Raw genomic sequence first — 27,736 nt, 5'->3', positions numbered from 1 at the left:
CTATCCCGGTGAAATTGAGAAATCTGGCTGTCAATTTAAACCCTGGTTACCGTTTGCCCGTAAAGTACTAGGGTGACTTGCTACTGCCCATCTGTGGGTGATAAAAAGAGAGGTGAAAGTCCCTGTAGTGGGTTTGACTTACACTCACTTACCTCAATTATTATTGAAATCCAGCACTCTCTTTTGAGGCAGGGTGCCAATTTCAGTGTTTATAGAGTCAATTTGTGAGAGCATTGCTCTGTGAGGGTAGGTGCTGCCTTCTGCAGCTACCTTAGGATGGACTGTTTGAAGGAGCAAGGCTTCTCTTCAGGGGCGTGTAGGATAAGGCAGGGGTGGTGATGGTGTAGAAGTCACTTCTTTAAAATTATTTTAATTGTTAAGTATAGGAACAAACGTCCCCGAATGCAGCCTGACAAGAAAGGTCACACATTCGTGCAGTACATAATTAAGGTATCATGGTACACTGTAGCGTAATGTGTTCTAATCGCATGGATAGCACGACACAGTTGCAAAGCTCCTCAGCTCTCCTTTCAGCGTAATGGTCCACAGGTCCCCCCACACCTTTGGAACGGCTTTCTGCAGTGTCGCTTCCCCGGAAGGGCACAAATGAATGCTCAGTAGGTTGTCATTGCTGGAACAGGCTTCATTAGTAGGGAGTCAATAGTACATCTGATTCCAATCCTATGGCTTCCGATGCTCCCCAGTTCTGCCGTGGCTCACTGCGTAACACCCAGAGGTGTTCTGGAGATTCCAATTGCTCTTGCAGAGATACATGGATTACAAATGGTCCCCCAGAAATCATTCGGCTTAGACTTGGAGGGGCATACATTTTAAGGTGTTCCTGGCAGTATACAGTGTCATTATCTGTACTTTATCTGGGGAATGGGTCGCAGTCCGCGATGCTTCACCATCTTTCGCTTACCAAAGATAAGAAGGAGGGCTCTTATGTGTCAAACTCCCATGGGAACTTCTTTAACATGGCCCAACAGTGGCGTCAACGGAATCCTGTGTTCTTGAAATTGGGAATTCAATCTACTGCGTCAAGCACGGAAACCCAGAAAGCAGCCATCCCAGGGCACTCCCATGTCAAGTGTAAAAAATCTGAATCGGGCAAGCCACATCTCCCACAGCAGGTCATCATGTACCAGTCCCATTTTACATAGTGGGGTAGGGCTGCTATATATTCTGTGAAGGTATCTGAGGTGTTTCAGCGATAACTAGTAATAGGTGAGGGTGTGCTTGTCAGAGTGCAGCAGTACAACCAATGTTCGTCTGTGAGTTCATGCAGCCAAAGGGTTCCCAATGGCCACACATAGGGGCTAAGGCAGGCAAGTCTCTTCCGGAACAGCGATCCCAGTATTCTTTCAAGAGCATGAAACATTGGAGGACACCAGGACATTTATTTTGTATTGCTCTACAAGTGGCAGGAAGCCGATGGACCATGAAGACATCCAGAATTGTACAACTAGGAACCTCTCTTATGACTTGTGTTTTGATGAAAATACCACCCGGGAAGAGCTTGCCCGGGCAGGCATCTTAGTTGGGAGCATTTCAATCCTGTCAGTGGCAGTGTCAGATTGTGTATAGTGGGAATTGTGCTAGCAAGAAGAAGATCTAGTTTTGCCCTCTGCCGAAAGCAGTTCCATGGTCATGCTATGTAACTCACCATTTTCACTTATCTGCTACCCCATTTCATTGATAGCCATACAACTCTATTTAATGGGTGGGGAGTGACCCATTTGGAAGTCACCTTGCCGAATAAAAGGTAAACCGTAACTAGGATGGGACAAGTCAAATTCGAGGATCGGTGTCGATGACAAAAGTCAGAGCGGTGCCAAACTATATTGTGTTACAAAAAGTACACTTAAAGATGAGCGAACTAAAGGGTACTTAATGTGGCTGCTCAGAGCAGCAAGAAAGAGGATGTGTTACAAGACGCAGGAGAGTTTACAGCTACTTGGACATGGATACGAATATTACATTGTATTTTTTTTTAATAAAACAACCATAGATATTGTGGTTTCTTTGACTTAAAGTTACTGTATCACTATTGATTTAGTATGGCTACATACTTACACAGCGCATATAGCAAGGGTATGTCTTGCTGCTGATCTGATACTGTTTGCATACATTATGCCAGCGCCTAGAAGGGCTGAGGGATCATGGAAAATGACTCTCAGGCGCACCCTGGACGACCACTGTGTACATTGCATCAGGAGAAGCAGGTAGCACGACATATATTTTCCTTCTTGGAGATGATAAGTCCTAATATATTCTGTAGTCCACAAAATCATCATTTTTCATGCACTAACTTTCGTCCAAAAAATGCTTGAGGGTAGAATCCTAAACTCCGGTGTGGGGTTGTCTTTAATTCCTGCAAAGTTTTCTCCTATCATATTGGCATAGTTTGCTTACAAATGCGCTATTTGCAACATTTAGGTCCAACATTTTGCGTGCCACAAACAACACCCGGCCCTTTTGTATTGCCATGTTGGCTACACACGTAAGCTGTAGGATATCTCCTGGAACACAAGTATCACAAAATGAGATTGTTTTGAGAGACAATACAATGTGGAGTCAGCATAAGCATTAATGACATTGTAGTTTCACATGTTTACAGATACCATAGCTTAAATCAAACAGCCCCTCACATAAAGGGCTGTGTTTGCACTGTGCATTTACCAACTGCTGGTAACCTTCCCATGTGCTCTTTGCAGGCAAATGTATTGGCCATTCTTGCAGTTGCTGAGCACCCCGGAGAGTTTGAAAGTATAATTCAACTTTCACAAAGGTAATGTAGTTTTCAGTTTGTTTTACTCTGACCCTTCCTCAGTTTGAACGTTGTGGTTTGTGTTGCAGAGCTGCACAGCTAATTACACATGGTGTGATTTAATAATTTGCATTCTAAACACCGATTAAGGTGAGTAACCTTTCTTAAAGTGTCTTAAATCATTTCACTCAGAAATTCAGATAGTATGAAATAAGGCAAAATATCCTTATTACTGGAAAGGGGCAATCCCTTTGCTAAAGAGAGCTAGATTGTGGCAAAAATACACATATCTGATGGACTCCTCAGTCATATAAATGACCCAGAAATAATGTGGTCATTCGTAATGCAGAGGTGCACATTATATTTACAGACTTATCACGGTACCGGGTACCACACTCGGGACTCAATCTTCTTGGATTAGCATGTATTCTTGACATTACTGTCAACATGTGGGTGAAGAGAGCTTCGTGGTCAGTGATGGAGCAGTAGGACACCGACAGTGGTTACAGGGATTAGTCAGGCCAGAGGTGTTTTTCACTTGGTTTGTTGGTGATTAATATACATACAATTTTGCAGCTAAGCAGTATTGCTCTTTGATAGTAGATCTTTTGTGTGTGGATGAGGAAGTTCACTATTCTTATCATATTTCTAGGTACCTGGGCTACGTATGCCCCTGTCTGGGAGTGCATCCGGTGCAGGGTGTTCCGCCACAAGACCAGCGAAGCGTCACCATGAAGGTATGGACAGGCAGAGTTCTTTGCTCTATTTACAAAGCAAATAGCATGGCTCCTGGAGACATGCAAGTACCTCAAAGCACAACATGTCAAATGAACCAGCTGTGTTACGTCAATGGAGTTGTGTAGGGCTTTTTTCTACCTTTAATATGGCACTATAGCGCTTTCTTAATCCGAGTACACGTTCAGTTGTACCATCATTAAGGTGTTTAAGCTACATAGTTTGATGAATGTTTGATTGTAAGTGATTTTTGTGGCTTAACGAGAAAGTAAAGTGAATTTAATCTAGGCACAGAGCTGTGTGGCGTATGGATGGCTGTGAGCAGGATTTTTCTATTTGATTCTTTTGTGTTGGGTGATCGGTTATCATTTGACGAGCCAGTGCAGAATGCTTTCTTCTAATGCATCCCAATCCAGAAAGGTCCATAAACAATGTGGCCAATATTACACCAGAGTGATCAGGACATTACTGTAATAATACATGGTCATTTTGTGACAGAGCATACAATAACAAAGGACCTGTAGGTAAGGAGAACCTACTTGGCACATTGGTGTGATTTTTCTCGAGGAGTACTATAGCTGCCCGTTTGTATAGTCATGATGGTGCAGAAGATGTACGAACAAAAATAAAAGCACTTTTTGAAATTTCAGATATTAGTGTGAGGTAAAGGTAAAATCCAAATTGTGGTACCGGAGAGACTGGAAAATAAAAAGGGGAAAATCCTACATCACAGAGATGCAGGGAAGAGCAGATCTAGGTATTCCAAGAAGTACATATAGAAAAGCTGTGTAAAGCATGAAATGAAGCCAGGAGAGAAGACACAGTTCTTGGGTGTCCTCAACACTGCCTGCTTCCCTGGGCCGAGAGATTAACGATTCTGTTCATGTGTGAAACCTGATACAAATGTTGACGAATGAACACTCATGGGAACAAGGCCTGAGAATTATGACTGTTCTGATTGCTTAATGTGATGGAGAAAGAGACTGTGAAAGAGCCATATTTCAGGTATCTTCTTTTAATTGAGACAGTGCAGAGGTGTGGAATATAATAAAATATCTACGTGTCCAGGGGCAGGTTGCTTCCTATATCTACTTGTTTTGTAAAAGAAAAATCAACTTGCCCCTTTGGTGCCACTTAGTGCTGCGACAAATTATGGCAGCAATCTCATTATAAAAGAGTTCTGATAACAGCCTACCTGATTATGCCAGGGCTCGTACTACAATAGGGTTTGAATATGAGCAATTCCATTATTTTTCCACCTTTCCGCATATATACATAGTGGAGCTGGAGGTACTGTTAAGAAATAGTTCCAGGGTTGGAATGCTCTTTTGAGTCTGTGCAACCTTACTAACTTGCATGTTGTAGGGCTTTTCACTAGGCCTTCTCTAGTCTTTTCCCATACTGACAAATATTTGAATTTACTCCTGGCAAGGGCAGAAGTAAAACTTCGTCCAAAGTTGGGGAAAAAAGTACTAGTAGGGGAAGTGAACTTGTAAATGCTCAACAGATTTTCACATGAGCAGATCTACACATGCATGTTTGGTTGTGCTAAAATGCAGTTCACTAATATTTTCTAGGAGAAGGATTTCCTGGCATACCTCTGTAAATTCTTGTGAATTCACGAAAGCCATACATCTCTACTATTGCAAGTACATATACTATGGATGCACTTTTGTGACTTTCTTTAAGAATTGGGCTCCTAATTAGGTCTGCGTTAACCAAGACCTTTTGTGTTTATTAAAATTAAATCTCTCTCTCTCTCTCTCTCTATTGACTGGCTTCAATGTTCGTGAAGGCTTTCTGCTCTTTCATAAGGAGCATATCAGCACACAAAGTAGTTTTGTTCAGTGCCAGGGATTACTGTGGCAATGGGTGCTTTTTGAGACAGACAAAAAATAGTTTTGCTTTTTGCCTATGATTTTTATAACGGTGAGGGCCTGACAACACCCACAACAATAAAGTTTTACAAAAAACCAAGTCAAAACAAGACACACATTGACAAAATCAAAAGGCTGACCACCAGTGTCAAACTTATTGGCTTTGCCAATGCCTGTTTAGATTAATATTTCCCATAATCGTGTTGCAACTGGTTACACTGATTTTCCTTTATGAATATTTTTGGAAATTCTAGCATTCATCAACACATTTTATTAAATGATACTTCAAAGAAATGGTGTTTACAGTTTCACAGTAGTTTAGCAAAACATATTTTCCAGTTGCATTTTTGTGTGAATATTTTGTTTTAAAAGAAAAGATTTCTTCTTGTTTTCAAGCTTTTGCAAATATTTACATCTAATCAGGGAACATTCTGGGAGCATTATATGTAGCCTCATATTTGTAAACTTTGCAAAGGTGTACACACTTTTATACTGAAACCACTGTCAGAAGTGTAGCTTACATTTCCTTAGAGCACTCACCCCAATAATAAAGGCTTTTCATTAATGAACCACAAATACAGGATCTAGCAGCATTAACAGATGGACACAAATATTACCTCAACTGCAAACAGTGCCCTTCGCTGATTCATAATGTGGCACTGTAAAATGGCAGCCAAAGGGTTTGTGCTGCAGATGGTTGGGCCTACATGCCCCAAAATACAAAATAAATATGAAAACTTGTTGTCCTTCATCCCAAACAATGTGCCCTAAGCTTTGAACTAGTCTATGATTAATGCAGTTTGCCACACAGTGTCTGTGTGAACTCTTATATTCAGGAATGAACACACTGCAAATTGTTGACTCATTAGTTCGAGACTCTTCTTTTTTTAATTGCTTAAAAAAACACTTTATTGCTATTTGTTTGGTTAGCAAAGTTACCCATATATCTCCCTATAACAAATACACTTTTTTAACCTTTGTATTGCGTAGCTCATGTTTGGTTTTCAAATTCCTTGCATACATATTAGCTGTTTTTTTTTAGGTCTGATATGTATGTTTAAATACCAAGCCATACAGTATGACCGTGTGTCCTCGCATACATAATAGCTGTTTTGTCAGGTCTGATATGTTAATTTTAATTACGAGGCCATACAGTCTGGCCATGTGTCTGTCTTGTTTCAATGTCTATAAATATGCAATCACAACTTATATATACTTAATCAGGTGAACGCTAGTATCGCTTTTACATTTCTATACTTTAAATGTATGCAATACAGCTCTATACATAATTGCCTACTTTTTTATTAGTCTCAACAACAATCGTGGTCAAAAATCATACAGTAAATGCCACACAGTGGTCTTTGTTTGTTCTGGGTCCATAACAGACCTTTGCCACCCACTCTCTATGGTATCAATTCTACTTCCCCACCTGCTAAGCAAGTGTAAGAAATTGTGTGATTAGTTGTGCAGGATGTGAGGCCTGCACAAGTATTAGGTCCACAATTGCCCCAAACTGGGAACCAAGTACCCCATTGTTGTACTTAACTGTCTCTGGGTAGCAAAGCAGAGCAGTAGAAGGCCTTCTCAGTGGAGATGGTGTGGGCTAGTAATCACAATTCTATGGCATGCAATATGACTCTCAATAAATGATTGTCCAGTCAGTGCTCTTTCTTTGAAAAAGGAAAAGTACAATTATCAGGTACACACTACTAAGTACTATGGCTGGTTTACAAGTATATACATCGGGCAGATAGAAATAACTCGGTGATGCTCTGAAATCACATTTGACCCCTAAAAGGTCATGTTTCCAACATCAGAGTCCACCTCCACCAGACAGGACATCACAATATAGGGACGTATCACTTCAAATAAAACAGGCCTATTGTTTTTGCCACATCTCATCACATCAATATAAGGGGCAATCCTATTGAGCTTTGTCAGAGGTCACAACATTAAGAAGACCAATAACCACACGTTAACAGTCCCATCATTATATCAACATTTGAATGCAATCATTATTATCGGTAAAGCAGTTCAATGTTTATAAAAACCATTGCCAGACATATATTGTTAATAAAGCATTCAAAATAAACATCACATGTCTGTGTCTTCAGGCCATATAAAATGCAGCTATAGAATTGACCACTAGAGGGCGCTGCATTACCAGTTAACGAACACAACCTTCAGACTTAGGAATGCTTTGAAAACGGTTTTGAAAAGCCCGGCGGTCCCTGCTGGCTCCCCACCCGGGTGACGCCCTTCTCTGCCGACAGGGGAGCTAGCAACTTGCTTCTTCCCTGCCCGATCATGCTGGCAGGGTGTTTCTTGTATGGTTGCCACCTTGTTACCCCTTAAACGCGGTTGCAAGGGCGAGTATCCCACCTTTGGGAGGAGTGAGGTGGCACCTCCGCTTGTGGGCATTCCTCAGTGGCCTAGAGATGGGGTCCCGGCCCCTTTCTTCTTTCTTGGGCTGGCGCAGCAGCGCTCACCCTCTTCTTGTGTTGGGGTCCCAGAGATTGAGTATCAGTTCCTCCTTTTCTTGAACCAGCCCTGGGGATGGACCCCTTGTGCCTCAAAGAGCTCTTGGGAGGGAGCCCCACCTTTGCCACCTCCTGTGCTCATTAATAATTCATGAGTAATGCATGGACCCTTGGGCAACATCTCTCCTTTGTGCAAGACATTTTGAATGGGGGTAGAAATTTCAAGAAACCAGACATCCCTGGACTTTTCTAGAGTTCCTCCTCATCCCTCCACCCCTGTGGACAACTCAAGTTGACGCCGCCAAGAAGTCACTGTTCACATCCCTTCTGGAGGCCTCAGCTCCACCCCTAATTGACAGAACTACCAGGTACTCCTCTGTTGGCTACAGTGTTCTGGGCTTCCACCTTTGTTCAGTGGGCCTGGGCTGCCCCAACCCTTGTACAGTGTGATCGAACCTTGGTACAGTGTGACAGCTAATTAACAGATGCAGATTTTCTTCCTCAGGAGCTGAGTGAAACACTGTTAATTGCTCCTTTTGTTTGGGAACAGCCTTTGTTCCCTCTGCTGAGGAGCAAAGCAATTAACTTGATCCAGCAGGGTGACAAAAGCCTGGACTTTGATCCTGAGCTGAGCCAGATGAATATGAAAATTCTGGATGACCCATAAGGTGTATATGTATGATCTTGGGACCTGCATATTAAACTGGATGCACATGTTTCACCCCAGTTTCATAACTTATCAGACTTTGTAGGCCTAACGGAAGCGAAACTGACGTTTAAGGCAGATTTCCCCCTATGCGTAGAATACAGTGTTATTACAAATAAAATAGTAAAGTCCACTGACTTAACCTCTGAGTGCCCGCACATATTATAAGGCCTGTCCCAGATCAACATCTAACTTTGCAGCGTCCCAGGTCAACTTCTAACTTTGCAGAGTCCCCTAGCCAGCCTACCTGTGCGCAGTTACCGGACTGAGCACGATGGTAGTCTCACATGTGCATGTGTTCACATTTAACCAACCACATGCCCCTTACCAAAGCTGAGTAGTGAAACTTACCCCCAGTAAGAAAGACAAACTGGGTAATTAAAAAAAGAAAAACAATCTGGGCATACTAAATATGCGGAACCAATTTGCAACACCAAGCACTGGAGAGGGAAAATTCTCCGGAAATTAAGACAGACACTGTTTTAGAAATTTGAGCATGAGGCTCCAAACCAAGTATCTTGACATTTGGATATGCCTCACTGCTGATAAAAGTGAGTGGCCGACTACTGAAATTAAGACAAGGATTGGTGCATTTCCAAACTGAGTATGTGCACAAGTCATATAGCTGATACTAAAATATGCCAAGCTAATGCTTCGGATATTATAGCCCTTTGGAAGAAGACTTGAAGAAACAGAAGAGCGGCTCTTAAATGCAAGTACCTTACCTAGACTGAAGACATTCTACCAGAGTTTGGCCAGTCCACTGTTTGATGTACTCTCATGTATAGTGAGAACGTCTTTCTGATTTAGCAGTCTTGCTGTTTGAGCCTCAGATGCCTTTAAGTATACATGCTGTGCCTGATAGACATAGATTAGTGGGGACAGATTACAGAAATACCAGAACAGACATCTCTGTAAGAATAACAGCCCCTGTATTTACATAACCGATTATTCAAAGCTCTATATCTTGTTTGCACGACAGGAGCTGGGCCTAGACACTACGTAGCAGCGTTTGTTCTGTTAGATATAACTTTTTTGCCTGTGAGTCGGAAGAAAACCTTAAGTGATGGGTTTTCTGCTTAATGGACCACAGATTGTGGTCTCCAAAATACTTTCTTTTTCAAAGAGGTCTGGCATAATCCTCCTCTGGAGCAGATGTGAAAATGTTGCATCCTTTCGTGTCTGTCATAACTCTCCTGCTAGGGCTATTTTTAAATACTTGAAAGCATAAACTCCCGGACTCTTGCAAGCCCAGTTTTAGATAGCAGATTCACTGTTAACCTTTGCATTTGGCTGCAGAAAAGATCCAAATGCCCACCAAACAGAGCAGCCAAATGCATTTGACAACCATGAGTCCTTTTGTGTTACCTGAAGTGCTTTTTCCCTCCCTCAGAGAATTTTTTTTAATAATAAAGGCTCCCAGGGTTTCTGGTTAGTCCCTTCAACTTAATGGGACCCATACTGCGATTTGCTTGAGACAAGCATCTGCCGGAGCTCCCTGAACTCTAAGAAAAGTTTCTACAGTAACTATTCCACTGTGCAGTGCTCTTAGCTTATGTCATCCTAGTTCACTCTCCTTCTAACATACTGTTTATGGCTATAAAGGTCCATGGCAACACAGGTTTTCAACGGTTCTTTTTCTATAGATTTATATTGGAATATGTTGACATTAAATATTATTCTCCCCTAGTCAATCTATCTTTTAATGTTTTTTATAATAAAAGTTTGGCTTGTTCCTTAAGTGATTTATTTTCTTCACAGTATTGCTAGGCAAATTGTTGAAGCTTGAATAGTCCAGCAAATCCCTCAGAGTAAGTTTTGAATTTAGTCTCCACAGCTAAAAGATGGGCCAAGCATACTTCCTGAAGTCCTTTAATCTTGCACCATTTAGGACCCGCCACAAGAGTATTGGGGGATCTCAGCTAAAGCATGGTACTAAATCTCTAGCTACTCCCCCACAAGTCCTTTGAGTTGGTTTATTACAGTTAGCAGTGGTCTGCTTGTCTTCTTCCTCTTCCAGAGTTCTAGTTACCATTTCTGCAACTCTGTGTCAAGCCTGCAACTGATAGACCAGTAGTTTCCTACATCCCCTGCTGGAAGAAAAACCTACTTTCAAAACTGCCCTACTTCTTAGCTTCGTCCACTAAGGGACTCCCAGCGAAAGAAACTAATGATTAGTGTTAAATTATTCCTCTCTGGTCTTTATATTCATCCTAGTTAGTGTTATGTACAGTGTAAGTATTATTCTGTAGCAGAAAACAAAGCAGTAGCAGTGTTCAAGGCAGACCCAAGTCACATCAAAAGTGTCTATTGGGTTACCACCAAAAATTAATCACATGCCTTTAGGTTATCAAAAAACAAAATGTAGTACGTCAGTACTTCTTACAGAGCTTGCAAAACCGACTTCAAGAAAGCAGAATCTTAAATGTTTTAGCAGATGTCTAGTGATTTATGTCTTATTTCAAGCAATGATTGTCTGGATTTGAAAGCTATACATTAACATACGTTATACACCGTGACCATAGTGACTACATTATTTAATTTCTCTGTTTCTGTTTTATTTTTAGTTTATTTTTTAACAACCTTATATGCTCCTGCCACTTTGCCTATAGAGCAGTCGTCCCATTATCTGTATGTGATATTGTTCACATTTTAGAAAAATGAGAGAAGTGGGTGGAGTGCAGTGGCGGCCGGAAGCTTTAGGAGGTAGGGGGGTGGGTGGGACACACACAGAAACACACACACACTCATTCTTTCACACAGACACGCACATCCCTTAACAACACTCATACCATTCAAACATGCACGCACGCACCAAACATTCATTTTAAAAGATCACACACACTCATTCTTTCACCCACACACGCACGCACACCCATTAACAACACTCATAACACTCAAACATGCACGCGTACACCAAACTTCAATTTAAAACATCACACACACACATACCCACACACACTTACCTTTTGCCTCCAGGAGGGTTGGGACTGCTGCCTTCCCTCATTGGCTGACCATAGGTCAGCCAATGAGGGAAGGCAGCAGTCCCTGTCTCGTCACAGAGTGGGATGGAGTCAGTGAGACAGCTGACCCCACCCCACTCTGTGACGAAGTGTCACTGATTGACACTCGCCCTGGGCACTTCAGGGCTTAAACTGAAGCACCCAGGGAGAGTGTCAATTGGTGACGCTTTCCTCGTCACCCAGGGGAGGGCCTCGAGGCACCTGAGCTGAACATGGAGAGTGTCTGCCAGGCTGACCTTTGTTCAGCCTGACAGACACTCTTCATGAGGGGCAAAAGGTGGGGGGCGTGGCCCCTCCGCCCTACAGGACGGGCCGCCACTGGTGGAGTGTATGGGTATGTGTGTAATTAGATTTAGGTGGAGTGAGAGGGTAGGGGTGTGTTTGTTTGCTTTCATGTGTGGGCTAAGAAGCATGCGTGATTTGCTGTTGACAAGAATATTTCTGTTGAGTACTGCGCTAGATCCTAAAACACTGGAATATTTATGCATGTAAAACACACTGTTGTAGCTTGAAATATATGAAAAATTTTACTGTAAATTGTATCAGAGAATAATAATGGAGGCACTTGTGTTAAACCAGTTTGCAAATCCAGTATACTTACTTTTTGCCTATGCCAAAGTTAAATGTGTGTGTTTTGTAAGGCTCGCTAGCCTTTGACTTGTGCTCTACAACAATGCCTTCCTCCACCTGCAGGATTTGGAAGATGCATTGCCACTGATTGAACGCTACAAAGACCAGCTGTTTGCCATTGGGGAGGTAAGCAAGGCTTGTATGGTTTTTGTGCATTTTAGATATTGTGGCAACAACTTAGGGTCCAAAACACAGAAACTAGTCACTGGGTGTTAACGGCACATAGAAACATTACAATCCATAAAACCTTTCTTTCTGCTATACAATCGTTGTAAAGATGAAAAAAATGCAGACTCTTAGGGCCAGATGTATCAAAGGATTTTGCATTCGCAAGTGGTGCGGATGGCCGTTTGCGAATGCAAAAATGCCTTTCAGGATGTATGAAAGGCATTCGCAAAGCAAATTTAAGTAATAGCTAAAATAGCGATTCCTTAAATTTGCGAGCCTGTTTAGAGAATCGCAAATTGCGATTCTCTAAATAAGAAATCGCAAATAAGGAATCCTTATTTGCGATTTCTTAACCACCTATATCAAGCAATTCCTTAATGCAAATTTGGCACTAAGGAATCGCAATTACCACCAAGTAAAACTTGGTGGTAACCATGTGCAAATTTTAAAAATGCATTAAAAATAAATTTTTTAAATTGACATCTAACTCAAACATGCCCCTTTGGCATGTGTGCGCGTTACATGTCCCAAAAAACGTTTTGGGGTGCAGCAGAGGGGGCCTTAGGCCCCCAGCATCCTGGGGTTTTGCATTTCCAAAATTGCGAATTCCAGGTAGGAATTTGCTATTTGGGAAATGCAAACAAATCGCAAATATGGGCCTACAGACCCATAGGTGCAACTGGGGGCTGTATCGCAATTTGCGATTAGGTAATAGCATTTGCGATTTTTAAGAAATCGCTATTACCGAATTCGCAAATATGATACATACCATTTTGCGACTCTGAAATAGCGATTTCTTAAAATTCGCTATTAGAGAATCACAATGTGGATTCTTGATACATCTGGCCCCAAACGAAATGGCTCTGCTGCAGCACGTGATCTCTTACAACCAACATCTATGCATCATTTTACTCTTTGTCCTCTTTTTTTTCTGCTTCAGACACCGACCCAACTTAAACCACTTAGAAGAGGCACAAGACCATCAACCAAAGAATATCCTTCCTGATCAACATCCTAACTTAAATGGTGTTGAAAACCAGCTACTGTAAATTACTTGATCATCAACAGCCTAATCGAGATGCAAAACTGTCTTTGATTCAAAAACCCTTTCACAACTGGAATGTGTAAAAACAGAAAGAAAAGGCAAAAGATCATGCATAGTTACATCAATCTACCATGCATCATAATATAATCACTGTAGTCTAAAGATGGCAGACATACAAATAAGGATATATATATCTCAGTTGTAATAACAAAAATGAAATAAATGACACCACTCGAATAATAAGAAAATAACAATGAAAGAAATATACTTGGTGACAAATAGAAAAGGATAATATAAAAATCACTGAACACATTTACACAAACAACTATCACAAAGAGTAGGAAATCTGCACAAAATTTCACCTCCAATTTGGCATCAGCTTGACACGTTTGAACTGAACGTTTGATCACCTGAGTAGGTCTAGTTCCACACAACTGCCTGAACTTTACCAGCCTTTCTTCCTTCTACAATTTTCCTGACCCCACCTTGACAGCTGATTTCGGAACATTCACAGCATTTTCGCCCGTCAGTACGTTAGTTAATCTATCCATAAACTCTTTACCGACTTGATTTTCAACATATCTCCAACATTGTCCTTTAAGTCCCCAATACATTGTAGCTTGTCAGTTCATTTTGCACATATATTACTTTCATGTTCTCATCCATTTTCCCCCGACACAATCCCTTTTCAGACTTGTTTTAGTTTAGGTAACTAACTGAACTCCACCAACAAGCTTGCTTTGTGGCCCCTAAAAGCCTCTAAAAGTGTCATTCCAGTCAAAGAGTGAGATGCGAACAATGTGCCCACAACAACTCCCTCACTGACTCCATCCATCAAGGATGGCCCATTGGCTACTGCCAACCTTTTATAACTGCCTACCAATCTGTTTGCCTTTTTCATTATGGCATTCCCCTGATTATTATATAAATAAATTGCTCCCTGTGCATAAACTCTGTTGTAAGAAACAATACATTTGGATAGCCACTCTCTCTTGAGAACAAATCGGTAAGTATTCTCTTGTGACATTTGTGTCTGACAAAGCTTCCTTCTTTTCATCTCAAGTAATAATCCACCATTACCAATTCATAACTGTTATCGTGCTTGCAGTGTGCAGAGGCTCTAAAAATCAATGCCATGTTTTTCCCCATAGTCTACTGGAGAGTTCCCTTGCCACTATACGCACTTTAACACAACGTTTATCTAACGATTTATACACATCACACCTCTGGACCTTGTACTCTACTTCTCTGTTCTCATGGGGCACTAATACTTGTCTTCTCTTCATTCACACTCAAATGACCAAGATGCCCTTACTCACCTAAATTTCCTTTCGTATTTGTGGAGGGCAATATACACATCTCCATCAGTAGTCCCGCTCTCAAACTCCATTTAGATGCCACCTTGCCACATGGGTAGGTCGCTCCCCCTGCCACTGCAGCTCCTCCAGGTTCCTGAGTTCCTGAGACCCACCTCACAGTAAGTAACCCCCACCTCCCAGCCCCTCGCTCTGCCCCGCGCTACTCACCCTCTCTCCTGCTCCTGCTTCTTTTCTTCTTTTCTTCTTCTCTGTTCTTCTGTTCTTCCTCCTCGCTCCTCGTCTGTAATCTTCTTCTGTAGTCTTCTTTCCCCCGTCTTCACTCTACTTCTCTTCTTCCTCATCTTCTTCTGTGGTCTTCTGCCCTCTGTTCTTCGTTTTCTGTATCTTTCTTCTGTGTTCTTCTGTGTTCTTCCGGTCTTCCTTTCTTCTCTCCTTCCGGTCTTCTGATCTTCCTTTCTTCTCTCCTTCCGGTCTTCTGTTCTTCTGTTCTTCTTGTCTTCTTGTCTTCTGTTCTTCTTGTCTTCTGACTTCGGCTCTTCTGCCTCCTCCGTCCTCTTCTCCCCGCGCCTGCCCTCCTGCTCCTGCCTCATCCCCCTCCCCCACTCGCATCCCCCTCTCTATCTCCCCTATCTAACCCGTTCACTATCTACCTCCCCCACTCCTCCTATCTACCTATCTCTCTATCTCTCTATCCCACTATCTAACTCCCTCACTCTCCACCTCCTCCTATCTTCCTATCTCTCTATCTATTTCCCTATCTATCGATTTCCCTATCTATCTATTTTCTCTATCTATTTCTCTATCTCTCCCCCCTCCCTCACCCCCTCTATTACCTATCTTCCTATCCTCTCACTCTACCTCTCACCCCCACCCACCTCTACAACCCCCCTCCCCTATCTTCTCAACCCTACTCCTATCTTTCTCCCTTATCTCCTAAACCTCCTAACACTCACCCCCCTCCACCCTTAAACCCCCCTCCCCCAGCTCTTCTCACTCTACCTGTCCCCCCCTCCCTCGCGCTTTCCCGCCGCGACCTCCTGCACGCCCCCGCCCCCCAGCTCCCATTCGCCCCCACCTGACCCCTCCCCCCCCCCACCTCATATGGCGGCCGCTGCGCGACAGTGGTAGCGACCCTTGACCCAAGGGTAGGTCGCTCCCCCTGCCGCTGCAGCTCCTCCAGGTTCCTGAGTTCCTGAGACCCACCTCACAGTAAGTACCCCCCACCTCCCAGCCCCTCGCTCTGCCCCGCGCTACTCACCCTCTCTCCTGCTCCTGCTTCTTTTCTTCTTTTCTTCTTCTCTGTTCTTCTGTTCTTCCTCCTCGCTCCTCGTCTGTAATCTTCTTCTGTACTCTTCTTTCCCCCGTCTTCACTCTACTTCTCTTCTTCCTCATCTTCTTCTGTGGTCTTCTGCCCTCTGTTCTTCGTTTTCTGTATCTTTCTTCCGTGTTCTTCTGTGTTCTTCCGGTCTTCCTTTCTTCTCTCCTTCCGGTCTTCTGATCTTCCTTTCTTCTCTCCTTCCGGTCTTCTGTTCTTCTGTTCTTCTTGTCTTCTGTTCTTCTTGTCTTCTGACTTCGGCTCTTCTGCCTCCTCCGTCCTCTTCTCCCCGCGCCTGCCCTCCTGCTCCTGCCTCATCCCCCTCCCCCACTCGCATCCCCCTCTCTATCTCCCCTATCTAACCCGTTCACTATCTACCTCCCCCACTCCTCCTATCTACCTATCTCTCTATCTCTCTATCCCACTATCTAACTCCCTCACTCTCCACCTCCTCCTATCTTCCTATCTCTCTATCTATTTCCCTATCTATCGATTTCCCTATCTATCTATTTTCTCTATATATTTCTCTATCTCTCCCCCCCTCCCTCACCCCCTCTATTACCTATCTTCCTATCCTCTCACTCTACCTCTCACCCCCACCCACCTCTACAACCCCCCCTCCCCTATCTTCTCAACCCTACTCCTATCTTTCTCCCTTATCTCCTAAACCTCCTGACACTCACCCCCCTCCACCCTTAAACCCCCCTCCCCCAGCTCTTCTCACTCTACCTGTCCCCCCTCCCTCGCACTTTCCCGCCGCGACCTCCTGCACGCCCCCGCCCCCCAGCTCCCATTCGCCCCCACCTGACCCCTCCCATCTCATATGGTGGCGGGGCACGCGCAGCGGGTGCGCCAGAGGCAAGCCCGTCTGCGCCCGTCCGCACCTGTCCCGCGCCCAGCGCCACGACCCCTGGTCCCCAGCTCTCCCAAGCCCCGCTGACCCGCTACGACCCCACCACCCTCCACACCCTCAACCCAGGACGCTCCAACACTTGCTTCCAAGCTCACCCCAAACGTACCCATGGACCCTTCGCCTGCAACTCCTGCAAACGCACCTTCCACCACGCAACAACCATGACCACAAGCCCACGCGCCATCAACCACCTCAAGTGCATCCTAGTCAACGCTCGCTCTGTCCACAAACACGCTGTTGAACTCTGGGACCTCCTGGACTCCATAGCACCGGACGTCGCCTTCATCACGGAGACCTGGATGAACGCCTCCTCGGCCCCTGACATCGCCACTGCCATCCCCGAAGGCTACAAGATCTCCAGAAAAGACCGCACCAACCAGGTAGGAGGAGGTATCGCCATCGTCTTCAAAGACTCCATCAGCGTCACCACCTCCACCGAAGACACCCCTCTCGCCGCAGAACACCTGCATTTTCAGATTCGCACCGATCCGAGGACCACCCTCAGAGGATCCCTCATCTACCGTCCTCCCGGGCCACGCGCCCCTTTCAGCGACGCCATCGCCGACTTCATCTCCCCGCACGCCCTCGCCTCGCCGGACTACATCCTCCTAGGTGACCTCAACTTCCATATGGAACGAAACAACGACCCCAACACCACCACCCTGCTCGACAACCTCGCCAACCTCGGCCTCAAACAACTGGTGAACACCGCCACCCACATCGCCGGACACACGCTTGACCCCATCTTCTCCGCCAGCAAACACGTCTTCTTCAGCCACGCCTCCGCGCTACACTGGACCAACCACAGCTGCGTCCACTTCACATTCCGACGCGAGACCCGCCACCTCCGCACCCAACCCATCCCTCGTCGACAGTGGAACAAGATCCCCGAAGAGCAACTCTTCTCCGCACTCGCCGCCAACCAACCCACCCTCACCACCGACCCCAACGACGCAGCCCTCAACCTCACAAACTGGATCTCCAACTGCGCAGACATCCTTGCTCCCCTCAAACGCACGCATCGTCAGACCAACACCAAAAAACCTCTCTGGTTCTCTGACACCCTCAAAGAATCAAAGAAAACTTGTCGCGCCCTTGAGAAAGCCTGGCGCAAGGACCGCAATGCTGACAACATGACCGCCCTCAAGAACGCTACCCGCGAACACCACCACCTAATCCGCGCCGCCAAAAGGAACTTTTTCACCGACAGACTGGACAAAAACAGACACAACAGCAGAGAACTCTTCAGCATCGTCAAGGAGTTCTCCAACCCCAGCGCCAACGCCAACGCCGTCACGCCCTCACAGGATCTGTGCGAATCCCTCGCCACTTTCTTCCATCGCAAGATTAGCGACCTCCAAGGCAGCTTCGGACACCAGACCCAACCAAACACCACCGAACCGGCATCCACGGCCACCACCCTCAACAACTGGTCCCACATCAACACGGAAGAAACCAAATCCATCATGAACTCTATCCACTCCGTCGCCCCTTCGGACCCCTGCCCGCACTTCATCTTTAACAAAGCCGACGACATCATCGCCCCACACCTCCAGACCGTCATCAACTCTTCTTTTTCTTCTGCTACCTTCCCCGAATGCTGGAAACACGCCGAAGTCACCGCCATACTAAAGAAACCTACGGCTGACCCGAGCGACCTGAAAAACTTCCGCCCCATCTCTCTTCTGCCTTTCCCAGCCAAAGTAATAGAGAAGACCGTCAACAAACAGCTGACCACCTTCCTGGAAGACAACAACCTGCTCGACCCCTCACAAACCGGATTCCAAACCAACCACAGCACTGAAACCGCCCTCATCTCAGTCACTGACGACATCAGAACCCTGATGGACAACGGTGAAACAGTCGCCCTCATTCTGCTCGACCTCTCGGCTGCCTTTGACACCGTCTGTCACCGCACCCTAATCACCCGCCTCCGCTCCACCGGAATCCAAGGCCAGGTTCTGGACTGGATCGCCTCCTTCCTCTCAAACCGTTCCCAAAGAGTTTACCTCCCTCCGTTTCGCTCAGAACCCACCGAGATCATCTGCGGCGTACCCCAAGGCTCATCACTCAGCCCGACACTCTTCAATGTCTACATGAGCCCCTTCGCCAACATCGTACGCAAGCACGACATCATCATCACCTCCTACGCCGACGACACCCAACTTATACTCTACCTCACCAAGGACCCCGCCAGCGCCAAGACCAACCTACAAGAGGGTATGAAGGACGTCGCAGATTGGATGAGGCTCAGCCGCCTAAAGCTGAACTCTGAAAAAACGGAAGTCCTCATCCTCGGCAACACCCCGTCCGCCTGGGACGACTCTTGGTGGCCCACGGCCCTCGGCACCGCACCGACCCCCAAAGACCACGGCCGCAACCTCGGCTTCATCTTGGACCCTCTTCTCACCATGACCAAGCAAGTCAACGCCGTGTCCTCCGCCTGCTTCCTCACCCTCCGCATGCTCCGCAAGATCTTCCGCTGGATACCCGGCGACACCAGAAAAACCGTGACCCACGCCCTCGTCACGAGCCGCCTGGACTACGGCAACACCCTCTACGCCGTGACCACAGCCAAACTCCAAAATCGCCTGCAACGCATTCAAAACGCCTCAGCCCGCCTCATCCTCGACATACTCCGCAGCAGCCACATCTCCGCACACCTGAGGCACCTGCACTGGCTCCCAGTCAGCAAAAGGATCACCTTCCGACTTCTCACCCACGCACACAGAGCCCTCCACGACAAGGGACCGGAATACCTCAACAGACGCCTCAGCTTCTACGTCCCCACCCGCCTCCTCCGCTCCTCTGGCCTCGCACTCGCTGCTGTCCCTCGCATCCACCGCTCCACAGCGGGTGGGAGATCTTTCTCCTTCCTGGCGGCCAAGACCTGGAACTCCCTCCCCACCAGCCTCAGGACCACCCAGGACCACTCCGCTTTCCGGAGACTCCTAAAGACCTGGCTGTTCGAGCAGCGATAACCCCCCCTTTTCCCCCTAGCGCCTTGAGACCCGCACGGGTGAGTAGCGCGCTTTATAAATGTTAACGATTTGATAACGATTATGGTTGCAGCTGTGCTGATGAACTACTTTACCACATTATGTATCATTCATTTGTTCCAGATTCTTCCTCTATTCATGTTCTTTAACATATACAGAGTCTCCACTACTCACAACCATACTTTCCATGTTCTCCTCTACATCTTCTGTCTGTTCCTCCTGGCTTTCCTGTAGAAGCAACCTGGACAAATCATCTGCTTTCTTGTTTTTCTGTACCTGTGCCATGCTCTATAAAAAAGTAATACTTCAGTAACTTTGCCCCTAAACAAGCTAATCTGGAAGTGGATTTAGTAGAACATGCATTCTCCGCTTAAGATGTAAATGAAGATGTTATCATCCATCTTCAGTTTGAACCTCAACCCCAAAAGTAAATTTAATGTGTATACACAAGCATTTTGTCTTTAACAGAATATGTTGTTTCCTGTGGCCCAGGGGTGTGTGGCACAAATGCTATACTGGACTATTCATTCAGTGTTAACACTGCCCCTATACCTCACTCACTTGCATCACCCGTAATGCACACAGGTAAATTTGAAACAAATGGTTTTAAGAAAGGTACATTCAACAAAATAATCTTCAGCTGATTAACAGCTAGTATCTGAGCATCATCTTACACAAACTTAATGTTTTACTTGAGTAGTCTAGTTATAGGTTCTGCTAAGCTAAACAAAAAAGTCTGAAACAAACATAGTATAAAATGTACATACTCCCAAAATGAAGTAAATTGTTTGTTGCTCACCAGAGTTGGCACCTGTACTATAACCCTACACAACCTGGTGTAGAGTTAATTTCCCTTGCATCCCATTTACGGAACTCACATTTGTCTGTGCACATTATCACCCCTTTGTCTTCCAAAATGCTTGATTCTTTCTCTAACTGGCTGTGGTGGTCTTCTCAATTCTTCTAAAAAATAAGCAGATCACCCTGAAATGGAAAACTTCCTGTGCACCCGTTAAACAAGGTATGAATCAGATGCTGGAAAACAGTGGGAGTGGATGCTCAGCAAAATGGCCTCTGTTGACCTGGAAGATACAATCTGGAGTGAAGTGCACTAAGATGATGTACATTCTCTTCCAGAACCACGGGAGGATGAGCTGAGTTAAGATTAAGGCTGTGCTTAATAATATCTTGGCCTTCCAATTAAAATTGTTAGCTCATCAATTCTGCAAAGCGGATGTCCATCCACTCCTGTCACAGTCAGTCTTGGCTCGTTGGAGGGAAAAGGGGCGGGGTGGTGCGTGGTGGAGAGTGCGTGGTGTGAGACACCCCCTCCCATAAAAAAAAGTAAAAACTAAACTTACCTTTTTCCCGTGCCACGCCACCCTGTCCTCTCTGCTCCGTTGTTGCAGGCTGCAGGCACAGGCTCCCAACCTGCCCTGCGGCCAATCCTGAAGCTGCTCAAAGCAGCGTTAGGAATGGATGGGAGCACCCAACCAGGGCGCTCCCAGGCAGGCTGGGAACCTGTGTATGCTCTGTCCACCCCGGCAACACAGTGCCAGGCTGGAGAGACCACAGTGTGCAAAACATACTTGCGCACTGAGGGGGAGTGTTGTGCACTCCCCCTCCGTCCACGTCACGCCCGGGCCCCACCCACATTTATAGAAACAACATAATAAACTAGGTTTATTATGTTGTTTCTATAAATGTTTAGCAGCTCCTTCTGCTGGCGGGGGATGACGCTCCTCCGCCCTAGCGGAGGAGCCACCCCTGGTCACACTGTTAAATCTGCGCAAGTCTATGCAAAGTCTGAGATCTGCATTTTCGTTCACTCCAAAACTATTTCATCCTTGCTCATTTTGTCCATTACTTCAGTCAGAACCTTTCATATGCTTACTATGCTAAAAGGTATGCCTCTCAGTTTATGTTCACAGGTTGAACATTGACTTTTCATTTAATCTAGTGTCAAAAAACCATTAGTTTACCCATACCTTCTTCGAACATATCTCTGGTGCCTTTCAAAATTCTTTTTCAATTCAGCAATCTCCTGCCTGCTCAAAACGTGTCTTATATCCTCTCTTTGTTCAACACAGCTACACAACTCACCTTAAACCGTGTACATGCTTCATGGCCTCAACACCATTTCCAGAAGACCTTGGTGAAACCAGCCCACTATGCCTGTGCTCTGTCAGACACTTACATCTTCCTTTCACCTATGTTCCCTAAAAATCGAAATTTTGTCTTAAACTATCCAGTCAGATTTATTTTTGAAACCCGCATAAGCTTCACATATAGTTCTTTGAGATCTTGCAGTTTCCAAAAAAGCTGGTAAGTCTGCTTGTAAATAATACTGATGCATCTCCAACATTAGTCATTACAAGAAGAATCAATCACCTCTAGTATTGGGTTCTTTTGCATGTTTTTCTCTTCTTATCACAGGCAGTCTCGTTTCTAACCAGTATCCTGACTCAATTGGAGATCGTTCTGCACTAGTAGCTGCTACTGCAGCCCCCAGTATTGTTGGATTTTTAGTTAGAAGTTTTACCAGGATAATCTTGCCGTAGCATCTCACAACACACTGATTCCTTTAGTTGTTCAGTAAAATTATCAAATTTGCATGAAGCCGCTACGTCTCCTAACTCAGCCACATAACATTCCACAGTCTCATTGGCCACTTGTTCAGTCGAGAAATAAATATGCCTCGTTACCAGGGCTCTCTTCTGCACATTGAAATGTTTCTCTGGTCTCTTGATTACTGCGTCATATTTATCTAGTTCTTTTTTCGGTGATAAACAATAGGCAGTTGTTGAAACATTCTCTGGTCTTCCATTTCTAGACAATGCTCCAACAAGCAATTATTTATAGCCCAAAGCAAAAACTATCCAAAGTCCTTAGATAGTAATTTCCTGCCCTAAACAATGTCCCTCTAACTTAGAGGTGTTTCTCTCTGAGTCTGGAGAAATGAAGGTGCTGGCAATACCAATTTCATGTTGAATACTAAAAAGTGAATAAATGAGGCCATAAAGGCAATAACAATAACATTTTTGAGAAAGAGCTTCAACTGCTACAATAATATAAATAACTATGGTGGTCAACAATGCATTTTTCATAACACTGTGCTCACCACAACTGTACCAACTTCAGCCTCAAATCACCAGCTCACAATAACAGTAGCCTTGGTGTTCTCAATGGACTAATGACAAATGCACATACTAAAACACGTGCACCTAGAAAGCTGCACACTCAATGCAATATCCTTATTGGCCTGGCCAAACCACAAAGTAGTACGCAGTGGTAGGCTTCCATGCACTTCAACTTTTTTTTGTGATCATTTTTCATTACCAAAGATGACACCATGCAGACACAGTAATGTCACAATTGACATGTTCTGTAGCCTTCTGCTGAGAAGTTAGACCATACTTCGGATTGATAGAGCCTATCAGTGTGGTGATGTCACGGTCACATATGTAGTCAAGCCTACCAAGTGATGTGCTATTCATGATGCGAACCAAACAGTGTCAAATTACTTCTCCATTAGTTTTGGTCCAAGCATTCCTCCAAAACTGAACTTCCTTGACAGCAGCTGCAACTGATGTATTCTTCTGTGAGGTTCCCTGCTCTTGCAGCTTCCAATATGGCAGAAATTTGAGTCAAAACGGCAAGACGTGAATGGTTTCAAAAAGATGGACAGAGTTACATAAGCAGCAACTTAGATTCCTACTTAGGATGTCCACCTTGCCAGTAATGTATCAAAGCTAGCTTTATATCTTCAAGTAAGATTTATTACAGCTCACGGCAGGAGGACGAAAGTCAGAAATCACAACTGAAACTAGCCTCTCGTTAACTATTCCATCTATTTACTAACCTCTTACAGTATCCCACCATTCCATATTATAAGCTGCTTCCAACACATCTCTACGAACAGAGTCAGAGTGTCTGCACACTTGCACTGTTTTGATGTTAATGTCTTAATATTTATTTTATTTTGTGATGATAACCCTAGATATTGTCTACATTCTGTATCCCAGTTTCACTTTGTCTCTTGTCCTTCTCCTTGGAGTCAGTCTGGCTTTCAGTCCTTTTCTCTCCCAGCTCCCAAGCATTGGAACTCTTTATCACTTTTTGTCCCTTACCCCTGTGCTTTTATCCATTACTTTCTAAAAGAACATCTTGACTGTGTCTTCTGTCACTCCTTATTGTCAAGAGCTGTGTGAAGTAGTTGTGGTTCATTATAAATGCCTTACTAAGGAGGGACTCTTTCTAGTATCCACCGTGCCACCCTGCACAATCCAGATGCATGAAAGGTGACTGGGGCCTTCTTCAATCTGTCCCAAAGATTGCAAAAAGCCACAAGGGCAGAAAAACATCCAAGGGAATCTTGTAGTTCTGGACAGAAAAATGAAGTAAAACACAGATTATCACGCAATGCACGAACACTCCAGCATTCGGGGTTGTGAAAAGGGCCCGCACAGAGCTTCTGGTAATCAGGAATCTAACACGAATATTGCAGCTGAAAGAACAGAACAAAATCTAGGGACAAAAATGATAGCAATTGGGTGATGAACGCAATGGAAAATTAGACCTCATATGCGTTGCAACACCTCCATTCCCAACACTGGCTTCATTAGAGATAAGATTTAAGCAGGAAGTAATGTTATGGGAAATGTTCCGGAAGCCTTCTTGGACTGGAAATAAAAACATAATCTGATTGAAACTGAAAGCCACATTGATATGTGGAGTGTGACAAGACTGGCCAATTCCATCACTGGACCAAACAAATAAGATAATATTGTGAATCGAACAAAGTTCAGGAGAACTCCTCCTAGCCTTCAGTTGTTGTATTTCATAAAGGAACAGGCTTGCATCTCCTTCAACACTCCATAGAAAACAACTGCAGATGTGAGCAGGAAATTCCAACCTCAATTGTGACTTCAGGGCTGGTAGAGGACTGTAGTAAATTGCATGTGTGAGCTCAGCCCTTCAGCTGCAGTGAGCAAGCAAAACTTCACCCTCACACTTAAAGCTCAAGGGTGTCTCCTCTGCTGCAGAGGCATCGCTGAGACATGGGAAGCAGTGCTGCCAGGCTTGGACTAGAGTGTGGCACAGAGAGTGGCACCAGCATTTTCAGCACCGGCACTGATGAGGCACGAACAGGAGAAATGTTGTTGCTGGGACCGGCCACAACATTGACTCCTATGATTGTGTTTCCATGTAGTTCTGTTGCAATTTTTGTTCCATACCTTTCTTTGGAGTGTGCTTTATAAATTCAGTGAAACTACACGAAATTGAATAGCCTTGACCATAAGCTTCTATTACAGGCAGAAATCCTATTAGTGCTCTGCACACGGGCAGATTCATTAGCCTTTATTCATAATACCGTTAATGCACCAGTATGCCTAAATGGTACCTATCTCCAGAACCCTAAAAAAGCTACTTTGTCCTTCTCCAAACTGTGGATTGTAACAAAGTCTGCGGGAACTCCAAACCCTTTATGTGTAGCCATTGCACTTGCGGTGGCCTTAGAAACACTGTCAATATCATTTTACTAAAGGTTTCCCACGCTGTCTCACTTGAACTGGACTCATTAGCATGAGTCAAAATTCCTGAGTTCTTTCTAAGCATCCATTTGTTAAATCTACAAAAGTCTCAATGCTGTGCTAACAAGCCCTCAAAGTGCTACAAATATACCGGCCCTGGAACAACCTTTTGGAGAAGCCCAAGAGCAAGCCAATAATTTTAACCATAGTTCTGCTAGAAAAACTTTGACAGGAAGGAAACTTTCACAATTCCTTCTTTGTACACTCAACCTGGAGTTCATTGTTCTCTCTTGGGGGAGCTCTATTGATAGTCATAAATACTGAATAGTTCCACAAGGTGCGGAGATCCTGGATCGCTTTTCCGTAGTATATCTTCTTAAGTGTAAATATTCGCCTTTCTTCAGGAAGGCCTGCAGAGTCACTTAAGAAGAAAAAACATTATGCAACCTATAGGAACACACTAACATGGCCAAATTCTTCAGATTGTAGTTAAAAAGGGTCCATAAACCCATAGAAATATATAATTTAATGATAAATAAAAACAGCTAAAATCCCTTTTACAAACCATCTTTTGTAAGAGTAGAGGGATGAAGGCTAGCAGGACAGCGTAGCCCCATAGGCTGTCATTATGTAAGTTTAAATTAACATCTGTGGCTTTAAGGTCCCAGGGACCATCAGTATCCCATCATGCCCCACAGGTGGCAGTTGCTTCAGTTCTTTTTTTCTGGCTCCTGGTGACAGGATCTTGTAGCACTGAACTCAGCCTTTTATGATTTTTCTCTTCAGAAATCACCAGTTCATTCAGCATTTTTCATCTTTCCCTTACAATTTCTGACTGACAAAATTGTGGTATTTTGTCAAATAAAATGCCTTCTTTATTTGACAAGTGTCCTGCCTGTGGGAGGAAGAAAAGCAAACCAGAACCTCACAATGTCTGTATTATTTGCCTTCCACCGATCCATGTTCCTGACAAATGCCACCACTGCAGGAAGTTTTCAAGTTGCACTCTCAGGGAGAGAGAAAAGATTTGCCACCATTGCACCACGCAGGCAACAGGCACAGTCTGAAGGTGGAGCATCAGAGGAAAGGGGGGGGGGGGGGGTCAATCCTCTACAGGTGCTTTTCCATCTGCCTCTAAGGACCTCAGGTGTGAAAGGTCCAAAAAAGAGGAGTTCAGCCCCAAAACGATGTTGTTCCAGGTCAAATTTGAGAGAATTTACGTCAAGACAAGGTAGTGCACCTACTTGTTTACCGTCCTGGTCTGACTCGACATTGAAGAAAAGGCAAAGGTCAACATCGAGGAGTCTGTCCACGTCGAGGCATAGGAAGAGGTCAACATCGAGGAGTGTATCATCTTCAAGTTCATCACAACTTGATGAAAGAAGAAAGTGGAGACGCATTCCTACATCTTCTGATTCTGAATACTCCAGGGTGTACTCCCCTTCTTCACCAGAACTGCTGTCAGACTTTCCTTTTCCTCTGCCACTGTCACCTCCACAGCCTACACTTCCAGCACCTCTTTCAGCAGCACCAATTCCAACTCCATCTGTGGAGGCCCCTCTTCCAAGGCCTAGAGCTTCTCCACGCAGATCGCGCTCAAAAACACCCCATCGTTTGCATAATTGCAGAAGCCACAGATCCTGGCATTATTCAAGGCGCTCTCGTCTTCGTTATCACGATCAAGATCTCACACAAGATCTAGACATCATTCCTATTATTCCCCCTCCACTTCTACAAGATATTCACCAACTCTGTCAGACTTGCCGCACCGCAAATCTTTCTAGTGGATGATATCACCACATTCAAAGAGGCCTTGGTGAGAGGGACTGTCAAGCCCAAGATACCGATGTCCGTTCCAACACCTTCGACGTCAGCTATATTTGAGCCTCTACACCATTGATCAGTGTCTAGCCCTGTTATTCCATTGGTGCCAGGGCTTTTGGAACCAGCAGTGGAACTATTTCTTACTCCAGCCTCAGCTTAACCTGCTCCATCCAGACTACAAAAAAAATATAGACCACCCAACAGGATCCTTTCTTTCTTCGCTCCGACTTAACTCCAGATTCCGTGGTCATTTTAGCAGCCAAGAAACATCATGCTACCGCTCCTTTGTCTGTACCACCTGACAAGGAGAGGAAGAAATTAGACTTAGTGGGTCGCAAAGTATGCAGTACAGCTGCAACCAATATGAAGGCGGCAAGTGCAGCGGCTCTTTCGGGAAG

The 27,736-nt window shown here is 44.7% G+C and overlaps 1 protein-coding gene across 2 annotated transcripts in view; it reads left to right on the top strand.

Annotated features, from left to right (window-relative positions):
- LOC138295547 (putative deoxyribonuclease TATDN3) overlaps positions 1 to 27,736 on the top strand; it is a 73,030-nt gene that overhangs the window by 8,087 nt on the left and 37,207 nt on the right. For both annotated transcript variants that reach the window (XM_069233915.1, XM_069233914.1), the window contains exons 3-5: positions 2,718 to 2,791; positions 3,423 to 3,507; positions 12,285 to 12,347. In XM_069233915.1, the coding sequence (XP_069090016.1) occupies positions 2,718 to 2,791; positions 3,423 to 3,507; positions 12,285 to 12,347 (222 nt within the window). The remainder of the gene's footprint in view (positions 1 to 2,717; positions 2,792 to 3,422; positions 3,508 to 12,284; positions 12,348 to 27,736) is intronic.

The sequence above is a fragment of the Pleurodeles waltl genome, chromosome 5 (assembly GCF_031143425.1).
Source record: "Pleurodeles waltl isolate 20211129_DDA chromosome 5, aPleWal1.hap1.20221129, whole genome shotgun sequence".
NCBI lineage: Eukaryota > Metazoa > Chordata > Amphibia > Caudata > Salamandridae > Pleurodeles > Pleurodeles waltl.
Note: the sequence above shows the minus strand (reverse complement) of the source record. Positions and strands in the feature narration are given on the sequence as shown.